This window comes from Lactuca virosa, chromosome 7 (genome assembly GCF_052849685.1).
Source record: "Lactuca virosa cultivar CGN04683 chromosome 7, Lactuca_virosa_CGN04683_v6, whole genome shotgun sequence".
In the NCBI taxonomy this organism is placed as follows: Eukaryota; Viridiplantae; Streptophyta; class Magnoliopsida; order Asterales; family Asteraceae; genus Lactuca; species Lactuca virosa.
Window position 1 is genome coordinate 39,005,891 of NC_136432.1, and position 27,232 is coordinate 39,033,122.

At 34.0% G+C, this 27,232-nt stretch overlaps 3 protein-coding genes and 1 pseudogene across 5 annotated transcripts; all 4 read left to right on the forward strand.

Moving 5' to 3' along the window:
• The first annotated feature begins 1,879 nt into the window (after positions 1-1,879).
• Positions 1,880-4,287, forward strand: LOC145126242 (CBS domain-containing protein CBSX5-like). The gene is made up of 2 exons (XM_079061643.1): positions 1,880-2,275; positions 3,305-4,287. Exons 1-2 carry the CDS (start codon positions 1,932-1,934, stop codon positions 4,125-4,127), a joined length of 1,167 nt encoding a protein of 388 aa, XP_078917769.1. The 5' UTR covers positions 1,880-1,931; the 3' UTR covers positions 4,128-4,287.
• Positions 4,288-9,629: 5,342 nt separating this feature from the next.
• Positions 9,630-11,791, forward strand: LOC145126252 (E3 ubiquitin-protein ligase AIRP2-like). The gene is made up of 5 exons (XM_079061652.1): positions 9,630-9,970; positions 10,432-10,582; positions 10,710-10,776; positions 10,973-11,210; positions 11,430-11,791. Exons 1-5 carry the CDS (start codon positions 9,888-9,890, stop codon positions 11,638-11,640), a joined length of 750 nt encoding a protein of 249 aa, XP_078917778.1. The 5' UTR covers positions 9,630-9,887; the 3' UTR covers positions 11,641-11,791.
• A 2,020-nt stretch (positions 11,792-13,811) lies between these two features.
• On the forward strand, positions 13,812-19,688 carry LOC145124388 (allantoinase-like). Of its 2 annotated transcripts, none has more exons than XM_079059713.1 (15): positions 13,812-14,072; positions 15,686-15,779; positions 16,325-16,445; positions 16,609-16,682; positions 16,804-16,880; positions 17,037-17,073; positions 17,503-17,588; positions 17,711-17,770; positions 17,947-18,083; positions 18,162-18,288; positions 18,366-18,521; positions 18,584-18,694; positions 18,809-18,919; positions 19,014-19,112; positions 19,229-19,688. In XM_079059713.1, the coding sequence occupies exons 1-15, from the start codon at positions 13,980-13,982 to the stop codon at positions 19,352-19,354; spliced, it is 1,509 nt and encodes a 502-aa protein (XP_078915839.1). In that variant the 5' UTR covers positions 13,812-13,979; the 3' UTR covers positions 19,355-19,688. The 2 variants fall into 2 exon arrangements, with proteins under 2 accessions (XP_078915839.1, XP_078915840.1); XM_079059714.1 differs by lacking the exon at positions 13,812-14,072 and adding an exon at positions 15,375-15,394.
• Positions 19,689-21,419: 1,731 nt separating this feature from the next.
• Positions 21,420-25,502, forward strand: LOC145126557 (allantoinase-like; annotated as a pseudogene). The gene is made up of 14 exons (XR_013716418.1): positions 21,420-21,475; positions 21,639-21,714; positions 21,835-21,911; positions 22,068-22,104; positions 22,511-22,597; positions 22,720-22,779; positions 22,974-23,110; positions 23,310-23,448; positions 23,508-23,583; positions 24,319-24,419; positions 24,504-24,607; positions 24,701-24,839; positions 25,153-25,250; positions 25,366-25,502. The product of XR_013716418.1 is annotated as an allantoinase-like (transcript).
• Positions 25,503-27,232: the final 1,730 nt, after the last annotated feature.

Consider the following 27,232-nt stretch of genomic DNA (forward strand, 5'->3'; position numbering starts at 1 on the left):
TCTTGAATTTAAGTACGTACCAGGAACCGGATGCTACAATTATACTATATATATATATATATATATATATATATATATATATATATATATATGACTTTATTCGGCCTTTCGAATACTTGAAAAAAAGAAGCACAAATTAGAGAAAAAGTTAGGGTGTACAAAGTTCGGTTCTGCATGATAGGTTATTGGTTGATCAACTTTCAAATGGAAGATCGTTGAGTTGTTGAACATTTTCTTCCCTTAGACCTCATTTATACTATTAATATCTAGCAATAGATTCTCATTGCGGTGTCAACTCCAATGCTCTATGGTGGCAACTATAGTCCTAGGTCCAAGGTCTACGCTGCTTAAATGAGAAGGCCTAAATAGATGGCTACATTTTGGGTTTCATCGCCAGACAATACTAGCACAATTGTTATCATTATAATCTCTTTGTACCTCTATAACACTATGTAGAAAGTTAGTATGTGTGACGACTATATATTCTATAACTATATTAAAATCTTTCAGTAGTTCGCTTATGTATAACATCATTATTTTGATCGTGTGAAACACGTTAACTTTTATGTTTTCAGGCTTTTTAACATCTTTATTGTGTGTTTTATCAATTCTTATACCTAACATGTTCCTCATAATGTCTCGTATTCTCTTACAATATCCCAATGATGTTAGCCAATACACCTAGCAAGTTTTGAAGGATCATAATACACCTAACAAGTTAACAAACAATAGATTTTCATTTATCACTAGTATCTATATAAAGTTATTTACCTATATAATATTTACTCATACAACTTAACAAATGTCATTTTGTGGTTATTTTGATTTTTTTTCCACTTGTCATTTTATAAGTTTTTCCATTTTATTAAATTCTACATAATGTTTTAATGTATTAATAATAATAAATGTAGCAATAAATGGATATTAAATTCATTAATAAAGTTGCATTTTAATTTCAAAATTTCCAAAATTAAAGTTCATTAGTTTCTTTTCTTTATTTAAGTTTTTTGTTTAAATTTAAAAGATAAAAAACATTTACATTATAATAATTCATTATTTTTCTTATTTTCTTATAAATTTAAAGTTTACAAATATTTTGACTAAAATTATCCCATGTAATACATGAGTCTCACAACTACTATTATAATAAACAAGCCTACTTGTGCCACATGCCTATTTTTTAGATTAATTTTTGACTCGCATCACCTTTATAAGACTTTTCATTTTATTTCCTGCTAAGATTAAACACAATCCCATATTATTGCTTCTAGATTTGAAATGACCTTCAAATTATAAAGATAAATCCTATGATTTTGAAATATTTCTTATAAAATAAAGTCAATATGATCTTAATTATGTCAGATTTTTAATATATCCTAAAAATTAGGAATACATTATCGCACTTACTTTAATAAATATATTCTTTCTATATTTTATAAACCATTTGTTAATATGATGAAGCGTATATCTTTTTTACGGATTATATAATTAAATAATTGTTTATCCTAATAGATTTGTTGTCATCCCTGATAGAACGAGTTATAACTTAGTTAAAAAAAATATCAATAAAAAAAATACAATAGTCAAACATATTGATACTAATGCTCTTGAAAACAAAATCTTACGAAGTTGATTTCCAATAAAATTATTTATTTGTGAGAGAGTGAGCTCCACTTCGACCGATGATGATAATGATTATAAGTTTCGTTGGATTACATTAAATCTATACCAAATTTATCATTAAACTTAATTCATGGTAGAAACTGCAATATTTAAATAACAAAGGATCGGATCCGTAAAATCGTCCAACCTTTTTTGCGATTCTCCCTCCACCTATAAATACCGAAGCTTCATGCCATTTGATCAGAAAAACGAATATTCCATAAACCGCTAAAGGCTCGTCCATAATTTCAACTCCATTGTAATATTGTATGGCAATTAGCTTCTTGGCGAGCGAAATCTCCGACTTGTGCCTAGGAAAGCCGCCGTTGAGGCCGTTACCGACCACCGCTACCATCGCGGACGCGGTGCTTGCCCTAAAAACGTCAGGAGAGATCTATGTAAGCGTATGGAGCTCGGAACATTCCAATTCTGTGGTGGCTTGTAATGACACCGGGTGTTGTCGATGTGTGGGGAAGATCTGTATGGTTGATGTGATTGTTCATCTCTGTAAAGAGGAGAATCTGTCGCATCCATTGGATGCGCTTCAATCGAACGTTTCGGATCTGGTTACGAAGGTGAAAGGGCAAATTAGACATCTGGAACCGAATTCGAGGTTCGTTTTACGATTCTTTTGTTTTGCCTTTGATTGTTTATTGATTTTTAACAATCAAAATCGATAGAATTTAACGCAAATTGCTTGGTAGGTCAAAGTTGAAATGGGTGAATTACATGAATTCATCTAGAATTGTTCCTGTAATGAAATTGTTGACGTAAGTTAATTCATTAGTTAATGTAGGTTAAAGTTTAGCTTCTTAAGGATCTAATTTCTCGCATGAAAAGGACCCTAAATAAGTAAATTTTATCAAGAGGGTTATGGAAAACCTAGATTGAAAGTTGATTAATTTTATCCGATGGATTTGCAAGATACATGAAAGGTATTAGGTATGAATTAGATCTAGAATTGATTCCGAAATGAAATTAGTTCATCAATATGTTGTAAGTTCCGTTAACGTAGGGTATTATTTCTCCCATAAAAAGGGACTCTGTACTACATTATTTCCCTGAAAACAACAGTGTATTTAAAACCAAAGTAGGAAATTAATGAATTCAGTCGGATATCTTTTAATACATGAAGAAAATGGCGAATCACTCCTTATGAAAGTGAAAGGGTTGGTGTGATGTGATTTGAATTACATTAAATTTTTTATGCTCAAAATCTCACCTGTTCAAAAAGAACAAAAAGGGATCTCAGTTATAGATAATATAATATTATAATATAATATGATTCATTGAATTTGCTTCAAACTATTATAAAATACTTCAGATTATCTAGAAGCAATCAGACCTTAATAAAATATTTTCACTTTACATCTTGTTCAAATAGTCAATTGTTACTTTTAAGATCCAAAAGTGCAAGTAAAAATATATTATGGAGCTGAGGTATGATTGGCCTCAAATTGATAAAGCAGATCCCACCATTCATGTGAAAATATCATCATAAATAACAAAAACGAGTAATGTTAAAATAAATATATAAAATTTCTTCTTGTGCATAAACATGAAACATATTCAAATAACATACTCATTTGACATCCATGAAACCATCATTTATAATCTCTTTTTATGTTTTTTATTTTTCTAGTCTCTTGGAAGCAATAGATTGCATACTTGAAGGAGCTCAAAACTTGGTTATACCAATACATAACAATGCAAGAACCAATTTAAGGATAAGCCAACTTACACAGTCTCCCCTTCATGCCCCTACTCTTCATTACAATCAAGAATTTTGTTGGCTAACCCGAGAAGATGTCTTTCGTTTCCTCCTAAACGCAATCGGCGTGTTTTCACCCATACCCACATTCACCATAGAAGATCTAAACATAATCACTAAGCAAACACTCACAATCCACTACGAAGACCCCGCCATTTCTACCCTACCCTTAATTTCACACTCACTCTCAGCTCAAACCTCAATCGCAGTTATCAACAAAGATAACCGTTTACTAGGAGAAATTTCCCCTTTTACCCTTGCGTGTTGCGACGAAACCGTAGCGGCGGCAATCGCAACCCTCTCGGCGGGGGATCTCATGGCGTATATCGACCATAGTGGTCCGTCTGATAATTTGGTCCACTTGGTCAAGATGCGTTTACAAGAGAGGAATTTGAGCGCGATGTTGGACCTTATGGATGACTACTACAACCCGTCATCATCTTCCTCTTCGTGCTGCTCGTCAGATGAGGAATTCGGGAGTACCAAAAATGGTGCGGTGGGGCGGTTGATTTACCCGGGGAGGCGGTCGACTGCGATTGTGTGTCATCCGTGGAATAGTTTAATGGCGGTTATGGTTCAAATGATTGCGCTTCGTGTTAGCTATGCGTGGGTGGTTCAAGAGGACTATACGTTGGTTGGAATTGTGACGTCCTCCGAGATTTTGAAGCAGTTTAGGAGTGTCGTAGCTTCGTAGGTGCCCGTGATAATGGATCGGGTTAGTGGTAAAGATTTTGAGCAATTTTGTAAGATTATGTATTGTTATGGATCCATGGTATTCAAACTTATGGTTGTATGAAACTTTGACATTTTTGTTAGGATAAATTGCTTGTTAAAATCAAACATATTTTTATTCATGTTCTATTTTTGGGGATGTTTTATGAGAATTGTTATTTAAAGAGCTATGTTTATGACAAATCATGAAAAGGAATATCAAGATGGTTAGATACTTAGATGGAGACAAACTTAAAATAATAAATATTTTTAAAATTATCATGTATCAATAAAGAGCAATAAATAGTTATGGAGTCATTTTTCAATGGACCCATCCTTGAACCATAACTACCAATACGCTATGCTATGTAAGTGCTCATCTATACTCGACCTTCTTTTTTATGTTCCTGAATATCTTTAGTTGTTCATTGCCTAGCTAGTGGCACGTATCAGATGAAATGTTAAAAAAATAAATCTATAATAAGTGGATCTCTTCTTGGTGTACTTACAACTAAGAGTAAATTACACGAATGCTTATCGTGGTTTGGTGCAATATATGGATTTCGTCTCCATCTTCCTATTTTTTTTCCCTTCACTCAGGAGTCAGGACGGTTATCATTGATGCACAAGTTTATGTTTGCTTACCTTTTCGTGTAAATTCAAATGTTATTGTAAATTAGGGGATGACTGTTAGTTAATTTTAGTGTCATTTTACTATTTGATGTATTTGAAATTTATATAGGTGTCAAATAAAGCTTAGACTGTTATATAATATAAGTCGGAAAGTGCAGGCCTGCAGGGTGAACATTTGTATAAAGCCGGGTTGCTTTTATCATATACAAGCATTTATGATGATCTAGTTACTGTTCCATATTGATGGAAAATATACGTAATGGCCTACGAAATGATGCACTTTTGCTTTCAAAGAATTAATGTCTTAAATCTTGACTTTGATTCCTCTTCCTCTTTTCCTTGGCAAAAAAGTAAAGTCTGTGGTTTTGGGATCTCCTTTGAATGGCCTTTGGTAAGTCCTAGACCTGGCAAAACATGACAGACACAAAAACCCGACATGAACCCGACACGAAATTAGCGGGTTAGGGTCAGAGATTTCGACACCTTTATGTAAACGGGTTGACACGACACGACACGATAATTAAACGGGTAGGGTTAGGGTTACATATCAATAAAAATGGGAATATGACTTATTAAGGTAATTAACTTTTCGGTTTGTTCACATCTGGGTAATTATCTTTTTTTTGTACCGTCTAGGTAAAAAACTTGTTAGAAATGTTCACATATGACCATTATGACCTGCTGTAGCATCCTAGATGTGAACACAATTACACGAATGGTCCCTGTGGTTTGGGGGAATTTATGTTTTTGGTCCGTAACTTATTTTTTTAACTTGGATGCTCCCTACTGTTTATTTTTGTTGCGTGTTTGATCCCTGTCTTACCTAAAAAGACTATTGTGCCCTTAATTAGTTTATTTTTTAAATTAATTTTTTCTTATTTATGTATTTATTCTTTATATATTTAAAAAAAATTAATAGACACCACATATCTGTATCTCCTCACCATCCTATCTCTCACCTCAACTTCTATTTATTTTTCATCTTTAGTGATATCGACGTCTTCACCATCCCTTCTTTTTTCGGTCCTTCAACTCCGTCGAATCAACACCACAACCCACTAAAGATGAAGAGACAGTGGGTTATGGTGTTGGTTCGCCAGAGTTGAATGACCAAAAAAAGAAGGATGATGAAGACGTCGATGTCACTAAATATGGAAAAGAAATAGAAGTTGAGGAGGATGAGAGATGAGATGGTGACTGATGAAACCCAAATTAAATTTCTCAAATGTGTTTTCAGGTTTACGGTGAGGAGATACATATATATGAGGTCTATTAATTTTTTTTTAAATATATATAAAATAAATACATAAATAAGAAAAATAATTAAAAAATAAATTAATAAGGGCACAATAGTCTTTTTAGGTAAGACAGGGACCAAACACGCAATAAAAATAAACAGTAGGGACCATCCGAGTTAAAAAAATAAGTTAACGACCAAAAACACAAATTCCCCCAAACCACATGGACCATTCGTGTAATTTACTCTTACTTGTTGTTTTGTTCATATTTGGTAACTATTTTTTTTTACACATCTAGGTAACGAACTTGTTAAAAGTGTTCACATCTAGGATGTAACCTGCTACAGCAGGTCATAATGGTCATATGTGAACACTTCTAACGTTTGTTACCTAGATGTATACAAAAAAAAAATAGTTACCTAGATATGAACAAACCAAAAAGTTAATTATCTTAATAAGTGATATTCTCCAATAAAAATCGTCTGCCTACATATACATTAATAATGTGGTTTTGATTCTTTCTTTGAAGCCACAGGTCGGCTTGTCTCTATGAACTTATTCACATAAAAAAAGTTACAAAGTAATATAGAGATCTTAAATTGATAAAGTTATGTTTTGCCCAAAGAAATTCTACTCTATTATATTTTTATTCTACTTATACAAAACAATAAATTAAATTATCTAATCATAAATTAGTTTAATGATCTGGGCTGTGGTGATTTGATAAGACATGTGAAAGATATGATAGATAACTTATTTGATCATTTTCAAATTTTGACACTACTCAGCCTCTGTGGCGATGAAAGTTCATCTGCAGTGACTCCAAGATATGAAACATAGTCTTATGTTTACAGCAGGGGGATTAATCGGTACACAAAAAAGAAAGTCAACAATCAAAAAGGAGTCCTGACATTAGGAAAAAAAACGTGAACCTTGTTTAAGGAGTTAGCAAATAGACAAATATTTTTCCAAATCTAACGTTTATTTCTGCACACATATTTATAACGCAAATAGACAAATATTTAACGAGTTAGCAAATAGACAAATATTTTTCCTAAACGTAACCTTTATTTTTGCACAAATATTTATAACGCAAATAGACAAATAAGTATGCAAATGGATAACAGGATAAGGGATTCTAGCGGTATCTTTATCTTATCAATAATTGTAATTTTAGTTCAGTTTTTTTTTTTTTTTTTTTTTTTTTTTTTTTTGAACCCAAAACAAAGTTCATAATTTCATGAGTAAATTACATAAATAGGCCAGGTGGTTTAGTACAATTTGTTTGTTTGATTCTTATTTTCTCTTTTTCATTCAGAATACTTTATGTGGTTTGAATTTGTTGTAATTTCCGTCTATGTTAGACATTAAATGGCTATAATACCTTTATCTATTTTTTTTTATTTTTTTATTATTATTATTATTATTTGTTTTTTATAAGTTAAAAAAAATGCCCCACCCCTTCTATTTCTCTCTCCTACGTATTCCTAATATCACTCTCTAACACACTCTGACGATCAACACTGCCACATCACCTTTCGACAATTCTTGGCTCACCTTCCTCCGTGTCATAGAACCAATCTTGACTCACTTATTTGGTTTTTCTAATGAGTCTGGTTTCGGAGGAACCAATCTACACCGCCATCGATCTGGGTTTTTCCTACTAGTATGAGCTGTGGTTGTGGGGAGAAGACTGAGGAGGAAGAGGTGGTAATTTTCTTATTTTTTGTAATTCGAAAGCAAGAGTTTTATTTTGGGTTACAATGACGGGGAGAAGACGAAAAAGAAGGAGGGGGGGGGGGGCTGTCGAAAATCATTGGTTTCAAAGCCATCAGGGTTCTAGAACTCGATTTGGTGGTTGCCATGATCACCGAACGTGAAGTAGCGGTGGTCGCCAGCCACGAATGAGTCATGGTCGCCGAACATGAAGGAGAGGGAGCGAGAGAGACAAAGAATCGTACATTTTTCATAGCTCGTGCGCAACATTAATTTCTTTTTTATCCGGTTATAAATAATAACACCAAACAAATATGTATATAAAAGATATTTAGATTGTGTTTGACGCACCATAATTAGATGACAAGCTAGTTTATTATTATTTTATTTTTTATATTTTTTATTTTTTTAAATTGTCATGTTTGTCAAGCCAAAAAGTAACTGATAAACTAGTTTTTTTAAAAACCTACTTAGACTATATTTTCATGAACTTTTTTAAAAATTTCTGAATATACCCTTAATTAGTTATAGAAATATATTCTTCTAAATGTCATTTTATGTTATTTTATATCTTCCAGTTAGCTTATCGGCTAGTTTTTACCAAATGTTATTTTTTGCAACTAGTTTTTCCAGCTATCAGCTAGCTTTTCAGCTATCAGCTAACTTTTCAGTTAGTCTGCAAAACATAACCTTTAAAGATGAATGGACGAAGACTTCGTCAACAAGAGGAGCAGAGCAGCTCGTGAGAAACAACCAAAAGGAAGATGGTTCCTGTGAAAGTGTAAAACCCAAGGAGCTCAGATCTATGTTCACGGAGGCAGACCTAGAAGATGGGCGATAGGAGCGATCGTTCCGGGCCCATCTTTTAAAGGGGCTCAAATTTTATATAGACATATATATATATATATATATATATATATATATATATATATATATATATATATAGGGATCATGTATGTATAAATTTTTTGTAATCGAAAATGTTATATTTAGATGCAAGTACAAATAATTTTCTTTCAACTGTTGAGTTATTATAAAAAAGTTAATGAAATTTGTGTATTTTAAGGGCTTTTTATTCCCTCTCACCCAGGGCCCAAAATATATTTGAAACGGGGAGGAAATGGAGTTCCCATAGCTCTTTTGCGAGTTTAATGCGACGAGAGTGTCCACCCTAACAACCTTTTCCTATCCTCACAACTTCTTTTCAAGGTTTAGTATTCATATCTTAAAAATATATGATACAGATGGTTATCATTATCAAATAAGTAGAGCTATCATGAGTTTTAATTGTCTAGAACACAGAATATGACTCATATAGCTTCAAATCTAACACTCTAATTACATATTTTATTTCCTTCATGGATATTTAGGACGCCCAACAAGTTCTATAGCATAAAAGATGTTTGTTTGAATACTCGAACATCATAATGCCACATATTGCCTTACACCACCATATAATCATTAGACACTTAGACCCCACATATGACATAACCCTATCTTGCAATAAATTCGAGGCTCATCAGACTTTCAACTTCCAATTCAAATCACCATATTAGATTAATACTTGAAAATAAATCATTAACTGACAACCTTTTTGCAAATAAAACATGTGTAGGTGTCGACGAAAATTTTAGAGTTGTCCATCCATGTACTGGGATTTTTTACAAGGTTTGAAGTTAGAACCAAAAATCTTAAATAGGAGAGTTTAGTAATTGTTTGTTACTATAATACAATAATACCAACTAAAATAATCAGATTTCTAAAAATAAATAAAAAGTTTCTTCAACAATATTGAATTTTGAGATCACTTAACTATAAAGAAATATGAAATGGTCTCTATTGTCATAATCCGAAAAACAAGGGTCTTTACTAAAACAAAGATCTCGAGGTAAGGATCTAGCCACATTTTTCCACATTAAACCACTACCCACATTACTACAAATAGCAATCCTTTCAAGAAAACTTCAAAGGCCTACGTGTTACACTACCCTCAACTCCACGTTGCATCTTGACAGTGACACAGTTCTTCCATGCTTTCGTGAACAAGATAGAGACAGACAAACCTCATCACCACAGTCCCATTCAAGTCTGTTTCTAGATAGAGAAAGTTAATACAATTCTAGGGTTTATGTAAAAGTAGATAGAGGGAGCAATAGATGTTTGTAGGAGGATCAATGAGAAAATCCTTCAAGGATTCTCTCAAAGTTCTTGAAGCAGATATTCAACATGCTAATACTCTGTAAGAATTCGACCGATTCACTCTGTTTTTATGTCGACATGAGGAATTTCTGTGGGTTTTTTTTAAATGATTTAGAGCAATCGTTAATCTGGGGTTGTTCTAATTCGGCTTTCGATTTCTGTTTTAACTTAATTATTGCTTCTAAAATGGATAAAGGTGTCGCCTTTTTAGGTTATCAAGCAAGTTTATAGTGATAGAGTTATCTTTTTCATCACAAGGTGTACTTAGACTTAAATTTGTTTTTCTAAGTAAAGTATTTTCGTGTCCTTAAATAAGAAAGAAACGCCTATACTTGTGAAGTTAATCTCTATTCCAATTTCCATCCATGAACAACGCTTTCTTTTCTTAATTCGTTGAAAAATGGGATATAGATTTTAACTTTTAATCAAATTTGCTACAATTTAAGTTCAAAACCAATATGAATTTTGATGTTTTTGTTACCATATGTTATGGATTTGCAGAGCTTCGGATTTACAAAGGGAGTACGATGGGGCAAATGTACAGATGCGAATGTCTTATAGCGCAGCAGCACAGTTTTTGCTTTTCTTTGTTCAATGGTCCGATTGTCACCTTGCAGGTGCTCTAGGGTTGTTAAGAATCTTGATTTACAAGGTAAAAAATCCCAACTTTTTTCATTATATATATAATCTTTTAATCATATATCCCTTTAATTCATATTATCTTCTTGTTTTCCAGCTTTTCCTTAAAGTTACTTATTTCTTGATTGTATATGCTACAGGTTTACGTTGATGGCTCCACATCCATGTCTACACATGAAAGAAAGGCGAGTATTAGAGAATTCTATGGTATGGTCTTAATTTTCTTTCATCATCTTTCTTATGTCAACAAGTCTTTGTCCAGATGAATATTGAAGGATGTTTATAGCTTACTGGATTAAAGGGTTGTTTAATGATGTCTATTTGGATGAACTGCTGTATTGTTTTCTTTTCTTAGACTGAATAAACTGTTTGAATGAGACTAAATAACCATTTTACAATGAAGGTATTATATATCCATCTTTAATGCAACTTCAAAGTGGAGTCATGAGTTCAGAAGATAGAAAGCAGAAAAGGACATGTTTGGAACGATATTCTAAACGAGAAGACAACAATGAAAGTCGATATTGTTCAGATATTGATATTGAATCAGAAGAAGAATGTGGTATTTGCATGGAAACAAAAGACAAACTTGTTTTACCAAAATGTAGCCATGAAATGTGCTGCAGTTGCTATGATGACTGGTATATATATATGCTTCTCTACCTCGTCACTATGGTGCAAGAAATAGAAATGTACTTGGTTGATTTGTTAATAAGAAACAGTTTGAAATAATACTGCTGTAATTGGATAGATTTTTAAGGTGCATGAAAGAAGTATGTTGAAATACATAAATAAGTCAAAGTACATTGCTATTTCTTGCATACGAAAACCCGAAGATTCACTCTCGGAACAAATTGCAGGCGAAGAAGATCAATGTCTTGCCCGTTTTGTCGAGTAAGCCTAAAAAGAATAGACTCGGGTGAGCTGTGGGTGTATGTGGACAAGAAAGAGGCAATCGACATGGCCACATTAACAAGGGAAAATCTTAAAAGGTTCTTCGTATACATTGACAAGCTCCAACTCGTTCAGCCTGACTCAGTCTCTGACTCTTATGATTCTCATGTGAAGTAGACAAACGGAAAAAAGACACATGGTTTATTTCTACATTTGTATAAAAGTAGGTTTATGACAACCACCAAATCCTTTGTTTTTTGGGGATTTTGGAATGTCTTGTATGTCGTTCATAAAGGTATTAATCAACTTGTGATCTGATTTCGGGTTTCGTGGATTTACCATCAAAATGGGTCTTTGTTTGAGGAGAAGCAGTCAATGGGGAAGACAGTGGCCATTCACAGAAAAGGGGTTCAATGATTTGCTTAAACTAAATCCGAAATCCATTTTCTTTGCTTTCTATTGCTTTCTATTAGGCTAGAGGGAGTCCTGTCATTTTTGCTGTGCCACCTAGGATTTGCCAAACATTTTCAAAAGTTTTTCATTTAGAGGACGTGGTTTGTCACTTTTACCATACAATATATATTTTTTTAAAACAAAAAATATTTTATATAAAAAACTAATATATAAAACTAAAATTTTCATTAAAATACTAAGAACAAGTACGCATGAAATTAAAAAACAACGAACCTAAAATTAAAAAAATATTAAAACAAGCTTCAAATTAAAATAAAACAAAAAACAAGTTGATTCGATACCATTTGTCTTTCTCCTCACAATTTGTCAAAACTCAACAAACCATTAAGGTTTGTAAGTTTCTTCACGGAAAGTCTCAAGAACATTGACTAATATAATTCTTTCATTTTCACAATTTACCGCTTTACGCCTCATCCTAAGAAACATAAAGTGAAACTGCACTGCAATTGCGTTGCATGTCTCCATTTGGAGAAAAATTAATATTTTTTTTCGACATCGACCGGCTTCATGGTTGTATCGTTGGGTGCATTTCATCCAGAAAGTAGACAACATCTACAATGTTGATGTTGATTGACTTTTCAATTACATCAATCATGCATGAGCTAGCATAATCTCTTCATCCGTGGTCCAAATGTGAGTAATTTTTTTTCGAAATGAAGGTTTGAAGATGATGAAAAATAAAAAAGGTTATTAGTTGAATGAAAAAGGTTTAAATAAGATGAAAAATAAATAAGGATGTTGGTATTTATAGTGGTTGATGAATGATACGACATAGAACTCCGGTATCTCTTCTAGACAGATGCTACGACGGAGATCTAAAACTCACAGAGCAAAGTCGTTAGAATCGCTCTATGGACTGTGCTCCGGGAGCAGGCTCCGACGATCACGTTAGATCGGTTGATAAAGATGAGATGGTTCTCATTAGCTGGATAGAACCATCTTGGTGATGGGGGTAGTGTATGGGCATGGAAGCTGAATGTGGAGAGTGGCGACTGAGCCACTGGGAAAAGTCCCTCTCCATGGAGGAGGTACTGATCACTTTATAAGGGACCACTAGGTTAAGGGGAATTAGGCTAGGCCTTGGGCCAGCCCAATTCAGTCCCAACTATTAAGGAGCTGGGCAAGGCTACTTGGGGGCGTTAGGCGAGACTAGCGGATGCGCACCAAGTGAGGCTGGTAAGGGAGCGCCAGGCAGGGCTGATCAGAGAGTGTCAGGTAAGGCTGTCAAGGGAGCGCTAGGCATGACTGACAGGAGAGTGCCAGACAGGGCTGGCAGGAGAGTGCCAGACAGGGCTGACAAGGGAGCGCTGGGCAGGGCTGGCAGGAGAGCGCAAGACAAGGTTGAAATCGTATGAAGAAGTTACGACATTCAGATTACAAGACCTAAGCACCAAGCAATCGAGGTCACAGTGGCCGTAAGCATGAACAACCTAGAATACCTTATTAATGATTGTCCAACGTATGATGCTGTAAGAAAAACTTAAATAAATCGATCATAAGTACTGAATGTGTAAAAAAACAATAAAAATTTATTTTGCAGCAAAAAAATATTAAAAGAGTAAGTGAAAAATATATTACTCTATTATGACTTTTTTTACGTTTTACCTGGAATAGACGGTGATAAGAACTGAAAATATAAAGTTAAACAAGTTGATTGAGATTGAGATTTGAATTTTATACGGTAGACAACGGAGGATGGGGGAATCACTCCACTTGAAATAACGTGCTCCAAGATATGTAGAGAACGCATCTTGATTACCCTTTTAAAAAATACATTTAAAAGCTTGAAAACATAAGAAAATCTTTGTCGTTTTTCTTATAAAAAGGCAGATGGGCCCCACTGCACCCACCCCACAACCACTTGTGCATTGCACACACGATCCATTGATCTCTGATAGATTCTTTCATAAAACCCGCAGCAAGATGAACCACAGACCACCGGAAAACACCCACTGTGATCGATATCATACTTTCAGGCCAAAGACTCCACCTTTTTCCGGCTAAGATCACAGTTTCCGGCCAAACTCTTGCCGCTGATTGAGATGGAATCAGTAACTTGGAGGCTGCTTTTGTCTATGGTACCACTGCTTTTGTATTTGCTATTCATCGTCTACTTCGATTACAACTCTCCAAAGGTTAGATTTCCCCCTTTTTTTGTTCTTCTGATAAACCCTAGTTCTGTTTAGTGATGTATTGTCTATGTGCTAATCTTTCGGTTAACTTATTCTTATTAAACTGAATTCAGTTTAATTTGGCAATTATGGATGCTAGTATCTTCTATAAGCTTTGACAATCTAATATCTTGAAAATGATTATTATGAATCAAACTCAGATAATAAATTGTGATGGGTTTGATCACACAACTGACTAAAATTGGAGGATGGATAGATAAATTGATCATATTTTGGACAAATTTCACAATTCATTAAATAATCATCAACTTGGCAATATGGGACTTTGTGTAACTTTTTGTTTTTTTGCGGAATGTTTTTTTTGTTTTGTTGCATAGTAACATAGTTCTTAAAGTTAAACTTTCATGTGTACATATTTGATCCTTCAAGATTTAGTTAATACATTTCTAGTTAATTTAATTGTATAACTATCATTATAATGTAATACTTGTTCCTTGTAATATTATGCTATATGTTAAATAGATATTAATTATCAATTATAATAAATTTAATCTTTATGTTTCAAAATGTAAATACTTTTGGAAATTGACATATATTACAATACTAGTAACAAAGAGATGTAAGCTAAGAAATATAAGGGGGTACTTTTGAAATTAATATAAGTTAGATAAAAAGAATATACTTGGAATATTCATTTTGGTGTAAAACATTGTGTAATGGACCGAAGATGCTCTGAGTAAATTTATTGAGTCATTGCCATTTTCAAGAAAATGAAATCAAAATTTGCATTTGCAAGATCTCATATTTCATAGTGAAATTGCTACCTCACATTATATCAGAAAACATTAAAAAAAAATCCAATATAGGCAAACAGACATTGCTAAACTAAGCCAAACTGCATCTAAACTCAACCTATTCAATAGTGCAGGTGATGTTCATCTTCTAATCTCATAAAAGATTCAACTTTTACACTCTTTTGATTGAATCTTTCAGAACCCATCAATATTTCCCCAAAATATTTGATTTTTCTGCTTTTCTTGATGAACTTTTGAGGCATATTTACACACATAAGCACCTACACCAGAAAAAAACAAACCAACTATGTGGTTTGTGTCTTTTTGTGTCACGTGCATTTGGACACATGCATAAGGACTAAAGAAACACATACTCTGACATAATTGAGTTATTGCCCTATTTGAGTTTATTTTCTTTCTTGCAGTGTTCAGAACATCCCATTTTGATTAAGATTTTCTGATCATCTAAAGCTAGTTTAATTATATTTTGAGAATGTAAAGGAGAAGTTGCAACAAAACAGAGTTCTGAGGGTAAATGTAAAATTTAAGATCATTACTTTTTCTAAACTTTCTATATCAATTATCATGTGAAATTTATTGCTTTCAGTAGTGCTATGTTTTTCTTTAACCTTTTGCAATCATAAATGATGATCATTAACAATTAAAAATATAATGCCTTTATGAACGAAAGACGTATAAAGATGCGTTCATAATACGAAAAAAATCATACAACTGTTGTAATAAATAACTTTTATGTTGTAAGTTACAAATTTCATAACTTTTTCATATTGATTTAAATAAACTGAAATGCTAATGCAACAGCCTACAACAAGTGGCTGCAGTCTTTTTCCTCATGATCATTTCTGGATTGCTAGCAAACGCATTGTGACACCCCATGAGATCATTTCTGGTGCAGGTTTGTTTAGCTGATCTGGATTTTCCAACTTGGATATGCATTATTAAAAATAAAATCTTTTTAGGGATGCACTACAATATAAAGAAATTATTTTGTATGGGTAGATGCGCATTTTTGCAACAATCCTTCATATTTTTTGCAATTTATGCAACAATGTTTCACATTTTTTTGCAATTTATGTAACAATGTATTTCTTTAGATGAAATATGCAACAATGTTCGATTTTATTACCAACCGGTTTGTATAAATATGTAAAAAAGTGAAAGGTAAAAGGGTGAAACATGGTTGCATAAATTGGTAGAAAAGTGAAGCACAGAAGTTGGCATAAAAATAGATTCTAACTACTAAATTCATGGCAATCATGATTTTCTTTTTGAGAAAAACTTGAAAACTACATCTAGCAAAAGAGAATCTACTACAAATAAAACATGTAGAGTCTGTAAGAAAATTCTAATCGACTTTGAAATTGAAAAAGTAATAGAACTTTAAAAGGTCAACTGATTTTCAAGTATGAGGTTATATTGATTAAATATGCAAATGAGCAGTTGAGATTAATGGAGGAAGCATCATATCTTTGGTTAAAGAAAAGGATTGGCAAGGACAAGTCAAGAATGAACCAGTGATTGATTATGGAGAAGCTGTTTTGATGCCTGGTTTAATTGATGTGTAAGAAATATTCCCATAAATTGTCTTGATTTCCTATCTGGATCTTCATGTTCTAGAATCTAGATTCAATACTTTATCAAAGATGTAAACTTTAGTGATCAAAGTGACAAAAAGATTAAACCTTTTATGTGTAATGTGATTTTGTTTGTGTTGTTGACAATAGGCATGCACATCTTGATGATCCAGGAAGGGCAGAATGGGAAGGATTTCCTTCAGGAACCAAGGCTGCTGCTGCTGGTATGTCAATTAGACAATATTCTAATATGTTTATGATTATTAAAATAATACTTCTGGTTAACGGATATTTTATATGATATAAAAATAAAAACTGTTTTTTGTATTTTCTTTGGTTATACAGGCGGGATAACAACATTGATAGATATGCCTCTTAATAACTTTCCATCTACTGTTTCTGAGGAAACCTTAAAACTTAAGGTGAAGATGACTAATATACACTTCAAAGTTCAATCTTCTACTATTTTTATTTTTTAAATAGTTTTATCTTGGTTCCACAATATTTCGTTCTTCTTTTGGTTATTTCGAGTGAAATACTAAATCATTCTCTTATGATCATGAACAATTGGACGATAGAAAGAGGCTACAAAAGGGAGGATTTATGTTAATGTTGGTAAGCTCCTCAAACTAATAAAAAGAAAAAAAAATGTAATTTTATCTTATCATTTTAGGCCCCGTTTGTTACGCAAGACAAAACATGACGTTCTTGTACTGTATTTGACATGCATTGAACTGAGATAGTGAGACGCTGTTTGATATGCTTGTTACTGGGTCTGGTAAGAGGCTGGGTCTGACTCGGTCAAATTCAGACTGTTTGATATCACATTTGGAAGCATCTGACTCTGTCCTCGGTCCTTGCTCCTCTAATATGCCTCTTACCGGTCGGTCAGATTCAGGGTTGTGTCTAGTCAGATCCGACTCAATCAACAACTATCAAAAAGCCTTGAGACTTATTAGACTGATGTTAATGGGACAAAAAATTACAATATCTTATAATATTATATTCAGGTTGATGAATCTAACATTTACTTTTATTACTTAGGGTTTTGGGGAGGTCTAGTACCTGAAAATGCATTTAATGCAAGTATTCTAGAAGGTCTCCTAAACGCCGGTGCTCTTGGTCTCAAGGTACAAAAATGAAAAAACTGTACATGTTTTTAGGACATTCAAGATTCAAACTTCAGTTTTTCTTTTTCTTTTATATCGCATTACTATCTTACACTTGTTTCCTGCATATGTTCCATTTTCAGTCTTTCATGTGTCCTTCAGGAATTAACGACTTCCCCATGACAGATGCTACCCATATCAAGGTACTTAAGTATTTTTTAATACTTATGTCAATTGGACAAAGACTGAACCAAAAAGGTATGTCTTGTATGTGCAAAAGACAAGAAAGCCCTCCTATGTGAATGAAAATACATTATTCCAGTTATGTGCAAAAGACAAAAATACCCTTCTCATCCTCGTTTCTTTTGTATACATATAGGAAGGACTATCCGTATTGGCCAAGTACAAGAGACCTTTGCTTGTCCATGCTGAAAAACAGCAAGAATTGGAACTGGAAGATGGTGTTGATGATCCGAGATCCTATTCTACATATCTTAAAACCCGACCCGCCTCATGGTACTTCTAGACTTTCAGGTTAACTACATGAAGTTTACATTATTATATATGGTAACCAGGGTTATTTTCGTCATTTAGGGAAGAGACGGCCATTAGAGAGTTGCTGACAGTAGCAAAAGACACTAGAATTGGTGGTCCAGCTGAAGGAGCTCACGTTCACATTGTTCATCTCTCCGATTCACGATCCTCTCTGGAATTGATCAAAGTAATTAGGGTTTCTCTTTGCATACATACCCTTTCATTTGGTATTTTTACTTATTAAAAAACTGTTTATGTGTGTAGGAAGCAAAAAACAATGGTGATAGCGTAACTGTTGAAACTTGCCCGCATTACTTAGCCTTTTCTGCAGAAGAGATCCCAGATGGCGATACTCGTTTCAAGTGCTCACCACCCATTCGCGATGCATCCAACAAAGATAAACTCTGGGAGGCTTTGATGGTAAGTAAATTCAAAATTCAAAATCGATTATCATATCTTAAGCTCTTACGATTAAATTTTAGGGCGGAGATATCGACATGTTAAGCTCTGATCATTCACCATCTGCGCCTGAGCTTAAACTATTTGAGGAAGGCGACTTTTTGAGGGCGTGGGGAGGTATATCTTCGTTACAGGTTAGTTCTTCGATCTTTTTGTAATATGTTGTTTGTTAGGGGACTAGATGTGCTGTCGTAATGTTTGTAGGGGGTAATAAGTGAAATTTGTTATTTATTTATTTATTTTTTCAGTTTGTTCTTCCTGTTACATGGTCCCATGGGCTTAGATATGGTGTCACTTTGGAGAAATTAGTTTCATGGTGGAGTGAGAAGCCTGCTAAACTTGCTGGCCAAGATCTAAAGGTAGACAAGTGATTTGTAATTTTTGTCCTATTCACAGTATATCAATATACGTGAAACACAGTACAATCTGTTTTGTTTTGTTTTGTTCTGTTAGGGGGAGATTGCAATCGGGAAGCATGCGGATATTGTAGTTTGGGAACCGGAAAAGGAGTTTGACCTTGATGAAAATCACACCGTACATGTGAAACATCCGGTACAATGTCTTGATAAGAAAGTAAAATTAAAAAATAAAAGTAGAATAATGTAATACATAAATTAATGAAATTATGTTGTTTCTTGCATTTTAAAGTAATCACATTTTTTTTGTAGAGCATATCGGCATACATGGGTTCAAGACTCGCCGGAAAAGTTGTGGCAACTTTTGTTAACGGAAACTTAGTGTTTGATGACGGAAAACATGCTCCCAATGCATGCGGTACAACTATCCTAGCATGATTGATGGTGAAACTTGCCGGAAAATTTGGATTTGTGTTCTTTTCAGGCGACATTCTAGCGAGATTTCTGGCTTTTGCGTTTGTACCAGAGGGTGTAATGTTGCATTTTTAGGGGAGATTTATATAATTCATGTGTATACGTAAGTGTGTTAGTTATAGTTGAAGGTTGGTGCTTATAATGTGCATTGTGTAGGAACCAGAGCACACAAATACAAAATAATCGAACCGAAAACTAGATATTGATTGCAAACTGTTTTTGGATAACTCTAAATTGAATCATAAGTACGTTATTCAAAAATTTTCTATAAAAATGAATATAAGCTGTTCAGATTTAATTTTTCGCCTTTTTGAATTTACGGTTTTGCACAACCCTATTTAGAGCAACTCTAAAAAAACAACAAAATAGTAATTATTTAGCACCAAATTTATTTTCTTTCCAACCATATTAATTTACATCATTAAATATATATTTAATGTTTTTAAAATGGAATAGCATATGTTTTATTATTGTATTATTAGTTGTGAGACCCATGTATTATATGAGTTAATTTAAAAAAAAAAGTTAAATATAAAGGTCAAAATATTTGACAACTTTGAATTTATAAGAAAATAAATAAAATAATGATTTATTATAATAGAAATGTTTTTTATCTTTTAAATTTAAACAAATAATTTAAATAAAGAAAAAACTAATGAGTTTTAATTTTAGAAATTTTGAAATTAAAAGGTAAATTTATTAGTGAAATTAATATCCATTTATTACTACATTTATTACAATTATTGTGCAATTTAATAAAATAAAAAACTCATAAAATGACATGTGGAAAAAAATTAATTCAAAATAACCACAAAATAAAATTTGGCAAATTAAATGTGACAAGTAGCAAAAAAACCTTCGTTTATTAAAGAGGATATTATTAGAATAACAATTAAAATATATAAATGTTATTTTTTTTTAAATTCTAAAATATTTTAACTTATCAAAACATGTGAAAATTCTAAATGACAATAGGGTGGACAGTTGGCTCGGTCAGAACGATCCGATCCGAGGCTGATAATAATAGCACGCCGGGTATCGTTTCTCAAGATTGACCGTTTTTTGTTTCGAATTTTAGCCGGTTTAGTGCAATTGGTTTTGGGTAAAGAAACCAGGATCGACCTGAAACACGAGGTATCAAAGTTGAATTGTTGTCTTTCAACATTATGCATAATTCGTTATCTTCTTTTAAGTTGTCACAACTCCTTTGTTTGAAGTCAGAATAACATGTTTTTTTCCTCCAAAATGTAGTTTATTGTTTGTACTCTATTTTAGACTACAAAACACTTTATTTGATTATATATTGATTGAATTACAAGTGTAACACTAAGTTTCAGATAATTCTTTTGTTGTTATAGCATTCAAGCTCAAAAAGGATGGATTTTAAGGCCACAACGTGGTGATGTACTACGATGTGGCGGTACCCGATGGAAACGCGCAACTTAAGTACGCGTTATAGTGTGACAATATATTGGTCACGACGTGACAACTATTTTTATGCTAAACCCTAATTTCGAGGTTTGTGCCCCTATTTAAGGGAAGGGACGCTAGGGTTTGCACACCTTTAGCCTCCATCACCTCCCTTTCACCCTTAAAGAAACCTAGCCTCTATTGTTGTCATTTTTGAAGCTTTGTGGTGTTTTGTGACCTTGAAGATGAAGAAGGTGTTCTTAAGCATTGATCAAACAAACAAACCTCCTCATCATCTTGATGCATACTTCTTGGACCTTTTTAAGTCCTCAAGTTGCTATCTTTTGTGTTCAAACCTTTTAAATCTAGGTTTAGGAGCTTGTTCTTCATGTTCTTGTTGGTTTAGATGAGTGGATTTCATAAAGTTGGCCATAACATGGCGGCCGGATGTGAGACTTTCGACTGTTGACTGTTTGACTTTGACCGTTGACTTTGGACCAAGTTGACCTTCGGGTCAAATTGAGGGTTTTAAGGCCATAGATTGATGATTTGCCTCTATCTTATGTATAGGTGGCTTGTAGTGCCGGTTCTTGTCTTCGTGTGGGCGGTGTTGATAAAGAATGAACCAGTGATTGATTATGGAGAAGCTGTTTTGATGCCTGGTTTAATTGATGTGTAAGAAATTTTCCCATAAATTATCTTGATTTCCTATGTGGATCTACATGTTCTAGAATCCAGATTCAATACTTTATCAAAGATGTAAACTTTAGTGATCAAAGTGACAAAAAGATTAAACCTTTTATGTGTAATATGATTTTGTTTGTGTTCTTGACCATAGGCATGCACATCTTGATGATCCAGGAAGGGAGAATGGGAAGGATTTCCTTCAGGAACCAAGGCGGCTGCTGCTGCTGGTATGTCAATTAGACAATATTCTAATATGTTTATGATTATTATAATAATACTTACTGGTTAATGGATATTTATATGATATAAAAATAAAAACTGTTTTTTGTATTTCTTTGTTTATACAGGCGGGATAACAACATTGATAGATATGCCTCTTAATAGCTTTCCATCTACTGTTTCTGAGGAAACCTTAAAACTTAAGGTGAAGATGACTAATATACACTTCAAAGTTCAAACATCTACTATTTTTATTTTTTAAATAGTTTTATCTTGGTTCCACCATTTTTTGTTTTTGTTTTGGTTATTTTGAATGAAATACTAAATCATTCTCTTATGATCATGGACAATTGGACGATAGAAAGAGGCTGCAAAAGGGAGGATTTATGTTAATGTTGGTAAGCTCCTCAAACTAATAAAAAGAAAAAAAATGTAATTTTATCTTCTCATTTGTTACGCAAGACAGAACATGACGGTCTTGTACTGTTTTTGACATGCATTGAACTGAGATAGTGAGGGGCTGTTTGATATGCTTGGGTCTGGTAAGAGGCTGAGTCTGACTTGGTCAAATTCAGATTGTTTGATATCACATTTGGAAGCATCTGACTCTGTCCTCCGTCCTGGCTCCTCTAATATGCCTCTTACTGGTCGGTGGGTTGTGTCTAGTCAGATCCGACTCAATCAACAACTATCAAAAAGCCTTGAGTCTTATTAGACTGATTTTAACGGGACAAAAAAAAAATTACAATATCTTATAATATCATATTCAGGTTGATGAATCTAACATTTACTTTTATTACTTAGGGTTTTGGGAAGGTCTAGTACCCGAAAATGCATTTAATGCAAGTATTTCTAGAAGGTCTCCTAAACGCCGGTGCTCTTGGTCTCAAGGTACAAAAATGAAAAAACTATACATGTTTTTAGGACACTCAAGATTCAAACTTCACTTTTTCTTTTTTCCTTTATATTGCATTATATCTTACACTTGTTTCCTGCATATGTTCCATTTTCAGTCTTTCATGTGTCCTTCAGGAATTCACGACTTCCCCACGACAGATGCTACCCATATCAAGGTACTTCAGTATTTTTAATACTTACGTCAATTGAACAAAAACTGAACCAAAAAGGTACGTCTTGTATGTGCAAAACACAAGAAAGCCCTCCTATGTGAATGGAAATAGTCGTAGAAAGATTGTCCAGCTCATTTCAGTTATGTGCAAAAGACGAATATACCCTTCTCATCATCGTTTCTTTTGTATACATATAGGAAGGGCTATCCGTATTGGCCAAGTACAAGAGACCTTTGCTTGTCCATGCTGAAAAACAGCAAGAATTGGAACTGGCAGATGGTGGTGATGATCCGAGATCCTATTCTACATATCTTAAAACCCGACCCGTCTCATGGTACTTCTAGACTTTGTGTAAATTATGTTGAAAAATTGTAAAATGACCATTATGCCCTTTGATTCAATCTTGAATTTCAAACCAACCGAAAGTTTCAAATTAAGTTTAGGTTCTATGTTTTGACCACCAAAAGTTTCAGATTAACTACATGAAGTTTACATTATTATATATGGTAACCAGGGTTATTTTCGTCATTTAGGGAAGAGACGGTCATTAGAGAGTTTCTGACAGTAGCAAAAGACACTAGAATTGGTGGTCCAGCTGAAGGAGCTCACGTTCACATTGTTCATCTCTCCGATTCACGATCCTCTCTTGAATTGATCAAAGGGTTTCTCTTCGTATCTTTGCATACCCTTTCATTTGCTATTTTTACATATTAAAAACCGTTCATGTGTAGGAAGCAAAAAACAATGGTGATAGCGTAACTGTTGAAACTTGCCCGCATTACTTAGCAGGGCCGGCCCTAAGGGTGTGTAAAGTGTGTAGCCGCACAAGGCCCCGAGAAAAATAGGGTCCGATTGTAACCAAATTGTATATATTTAATATCTTAATATATATTATTTTATACAAGATATATGCATAACTGATGTAGTTCAGATGGCTTAAACACTTGACTATGCGCGCCTGTTGTCCTACGTGACGAGGGTTCCCTTCAAATAATGTTTGAGCCTATGTTCAAACCAAACAAACCCACCTCCTAACTGTAGGGCCAAATCATAGTCAAAAGAAGAGTTTGATCCTGACTTAGAAGGAACGCTAGCTATATGCTTAACACATGCAAGCCGAACGTTGTTTTCGGGAAGGAATATTGATAAGAGCTGGTGTTTTTCCTGCAAGTTTGAATGCCATTAAGCATTCCCCAGTGCTTATGGAGTCGTATTCGGATTCTGCTTGAGCGGCCTTCTCTCTCTGAGTTACGGCAAAGGTCGACCCTTCATTTCTAATTACGAAATTAGTTTTCAAAATGTATATATATAGCCTCTAAAATTTTATAATTTTGCATTTTACCCTTTTTAATAAATTTAATTTATATTTTAATTTTTCTTATGACAATTCATCATTCTTAAATTTATTTTGTTTCAAATATATATATATATATATATATATATATATATATATATATATATATATATATATATATATATATAGGCCCATTTTTTTGTTTCGTACAGGGCCTTCAGAATCAACGGACAGGCCCTCTTACTTAGCATTTTCTGCAGAAGAGATCCCAGATGGCGATACTCGTTTCAAGTGCTCACCACCCATTCACGATGCCTCCAACAAAGAAAAACTCTGGGAGGCTTTGATGGTAAGTAAATTTTTGGCTTTTGCATCAAAAATTCAAAATTCAAAATCGATTATCATATCTTAAGCTCTTACGATTAAATTTTAGGGCGGAGATATCGACATGTTAAGCTCTGATCATTCACCATCTGCCCCGGAGCTTAAACTATTTGAGGAAGGCGATTTTTTGAGGGCGTGGGGAGGTATATCTTCGTTACAGGTTAGTTCTTGGATCTTTTTGTAATAAATTGTTTGTTAGGGGACTAGATGTGTTGTCGTAATGTTTGTAGGGGGTAATAAGTGAAGTTTGTTATTTATTTATTATTTTTTTCAATTTGTTCTTCCTGTTACATGGTCCTATTGGCTTAGATATTGTGTCACTTTGGAGAAATTAGTTTCATGGTGGAGTGAGAAGCCTGCTAAACTTGCTGGCCAAGATCTAAAGGTAGACAAGTGATTTGTAATTTTTGTCGAATTCACATCATTCTGAGTATATCAATATATGTCAAACACAGTGCAATCTGTTTTGTTTTGTTTTGTCAGGGAGAGATTACAATCAAGAAGCATTCGGTTATTGTAGTTTGGGAACCGGAAAAGGATTTGACCTTGATGAAAATCATACCGTACATGTGAAACATCCGGTACAATGTTTTGATAAGAAAATAAAATAAAAAATAAAAGTAGAATACTCTAATACATAAATTAATGAAATCACATTTTTTTTGTCGTATTCACATCATTTTGTTTTGTTCTGTCAGGGAGAGATTGCAATGGGGAAGCATGCGGATATTGTAGTTTGGGAACCGGAAAAGGATTTGACCTTGATGAAAATCATACCGTACATGTGAAACATCAGGTACAATGTTTTGATAAGAAAATAAAATAAAAAATAAATGTAGAATAATGTAATACATAAATTAATGAAATCATGTTGTTTCTTGCATTTTAAAGCAATCACATTTTTTTTGTAGAGCATATCGGCGTACATGGGTTCAAGGCTTGCCTGGCAACTTTTGTTAACGGAAACTTAGTGTTTGATGACGAAAAACACGCTCCCGATGCATGCGGTACAACTATCCTAGCATGACTGATGGTGAAACTTGCCGGAAAATTTGGATTTCTGTTCTAATCAGAATACCTAGTTCTTACCCATTTAGGGTGCGGACTATTACCGACCGTCGTCCATAACCATCAAGATGATGCTGCTAAAGATTTTCATTTTTCTGATGGTTACGAGGCAACAATATCCGCCCTTGTAAAAGGTGAATGAAGCTTGAAAACTCTACAAAGGTATTATAAACTCTAACATTTGACAAAAAGTTTGCACCGTTGCTTAGAGAACATCATGCTCAGGGCAATATTAAGGGCATTTAAGGTATTCTATACTCGCATGACTGTTCTTAACATCTAATAAGAAGAAATAGTTCTCGATATGGGTTGAAAAAGGCATACCATTCTTATCTCGAGTCTTAACCATGCCACCAGACACTTACCACCAGCCCACTACCCACCATCAATCGCTTGTAACATCCGATTTCTCTAAGAAAAAACTTTTGTAAATAATTCGTACGTTTTGGTTGACCACGACGTGGTGAAGGCTCACCACAACGTGGCCATGCTAGAATGTTCGTGGTACTTGAATGTGCCCCCACGACGTGGCATTGTTATCGACGACATGGCGAGCGGCTGAAGCATGAAACCCTAATTTCTCGGGTATTTAAAGGAGGAGGGAGGTTAGGGTTGGCCACCCTCAACCTCCATCACTCTTAAACCTCTGAGTTCATAACCTTAATCTCCTTTGAATCTTTTGAGCTCATTTGGGCCTTTGTGTGTGGTTTTTAGCTCCTTCTTGAAGAAGAAGCAGGGGCGTAGCTTGACCATTTTTTTTTGGGGGGGGGGGGGGGGGGGAAGTATTATAAACTAGAATTAACGTTTAATCTCTTGATTTTCATCATGAATTTCTTCATTATCAACCTTTCTTTTGAAGAAAGAATGAATGATTTTCATATTTCCCATGATTGTATCTATAAAAAATCAAAATAAAAAAACAATTCATTCAAAATCAATTAATCAGCTATTCAGTCCTTTAACTTATATCACATATTAGATTAACATAAGCAAATAAGCAATGGTCATCATTCATCACTAATTAGTTGAACCAAGAAGGCAAGAAGAGAATATTTAACAATGTGTAATTAGTTGATTCCTGAAATTCCAACAACAATAAAATATAGAGGAAATATTCATATCAGTTCATAAGTTCATTCTAGACAAAAGCAACAAAACAGGCTCCTGAACAATTCCAACTTTCTAATTCCAAGTATCCAACAACTAAACAAGTACAATAATAGAAATTAGAAAAGAGAGAATACGAAACAGGTAAGAACATCAACAGAATACCGAAGTGAAAGCATACCTGATTACGTGATTTTCTTCACTTATGTGCTGTGAAACAGGAAAGAACAGGCGAACAACAGAATTGCAGCTGCGCAGAACAGCTGAACAGCAGCAGGCAGCAACAATGCAGCAGGTGACGGTGGTGAATAGCGGAGCGCCGAAGCCGGCAACTTCGATTTAAGGATTACTGACTTGCGATTAGCGAAGAATTGAGGATGGGGCTTGAGGGATTGGGGCGGAAGCTTTACAGATTGAACGATGGTCGATGGAATGATTACTTCTCTATCTCTCTTGGATCGGCTTCTTGGCAAACGAACAGTGGATCAGGAGGGGCCACAGCCCAAGACTCACATTGCTGGGTTTATAATTCTAAAAATTAAGCATACGTACTCTATTTCTAGCCCAAAATTCAGAGGGGGGGGGGGGCACAACCCCTCCTGG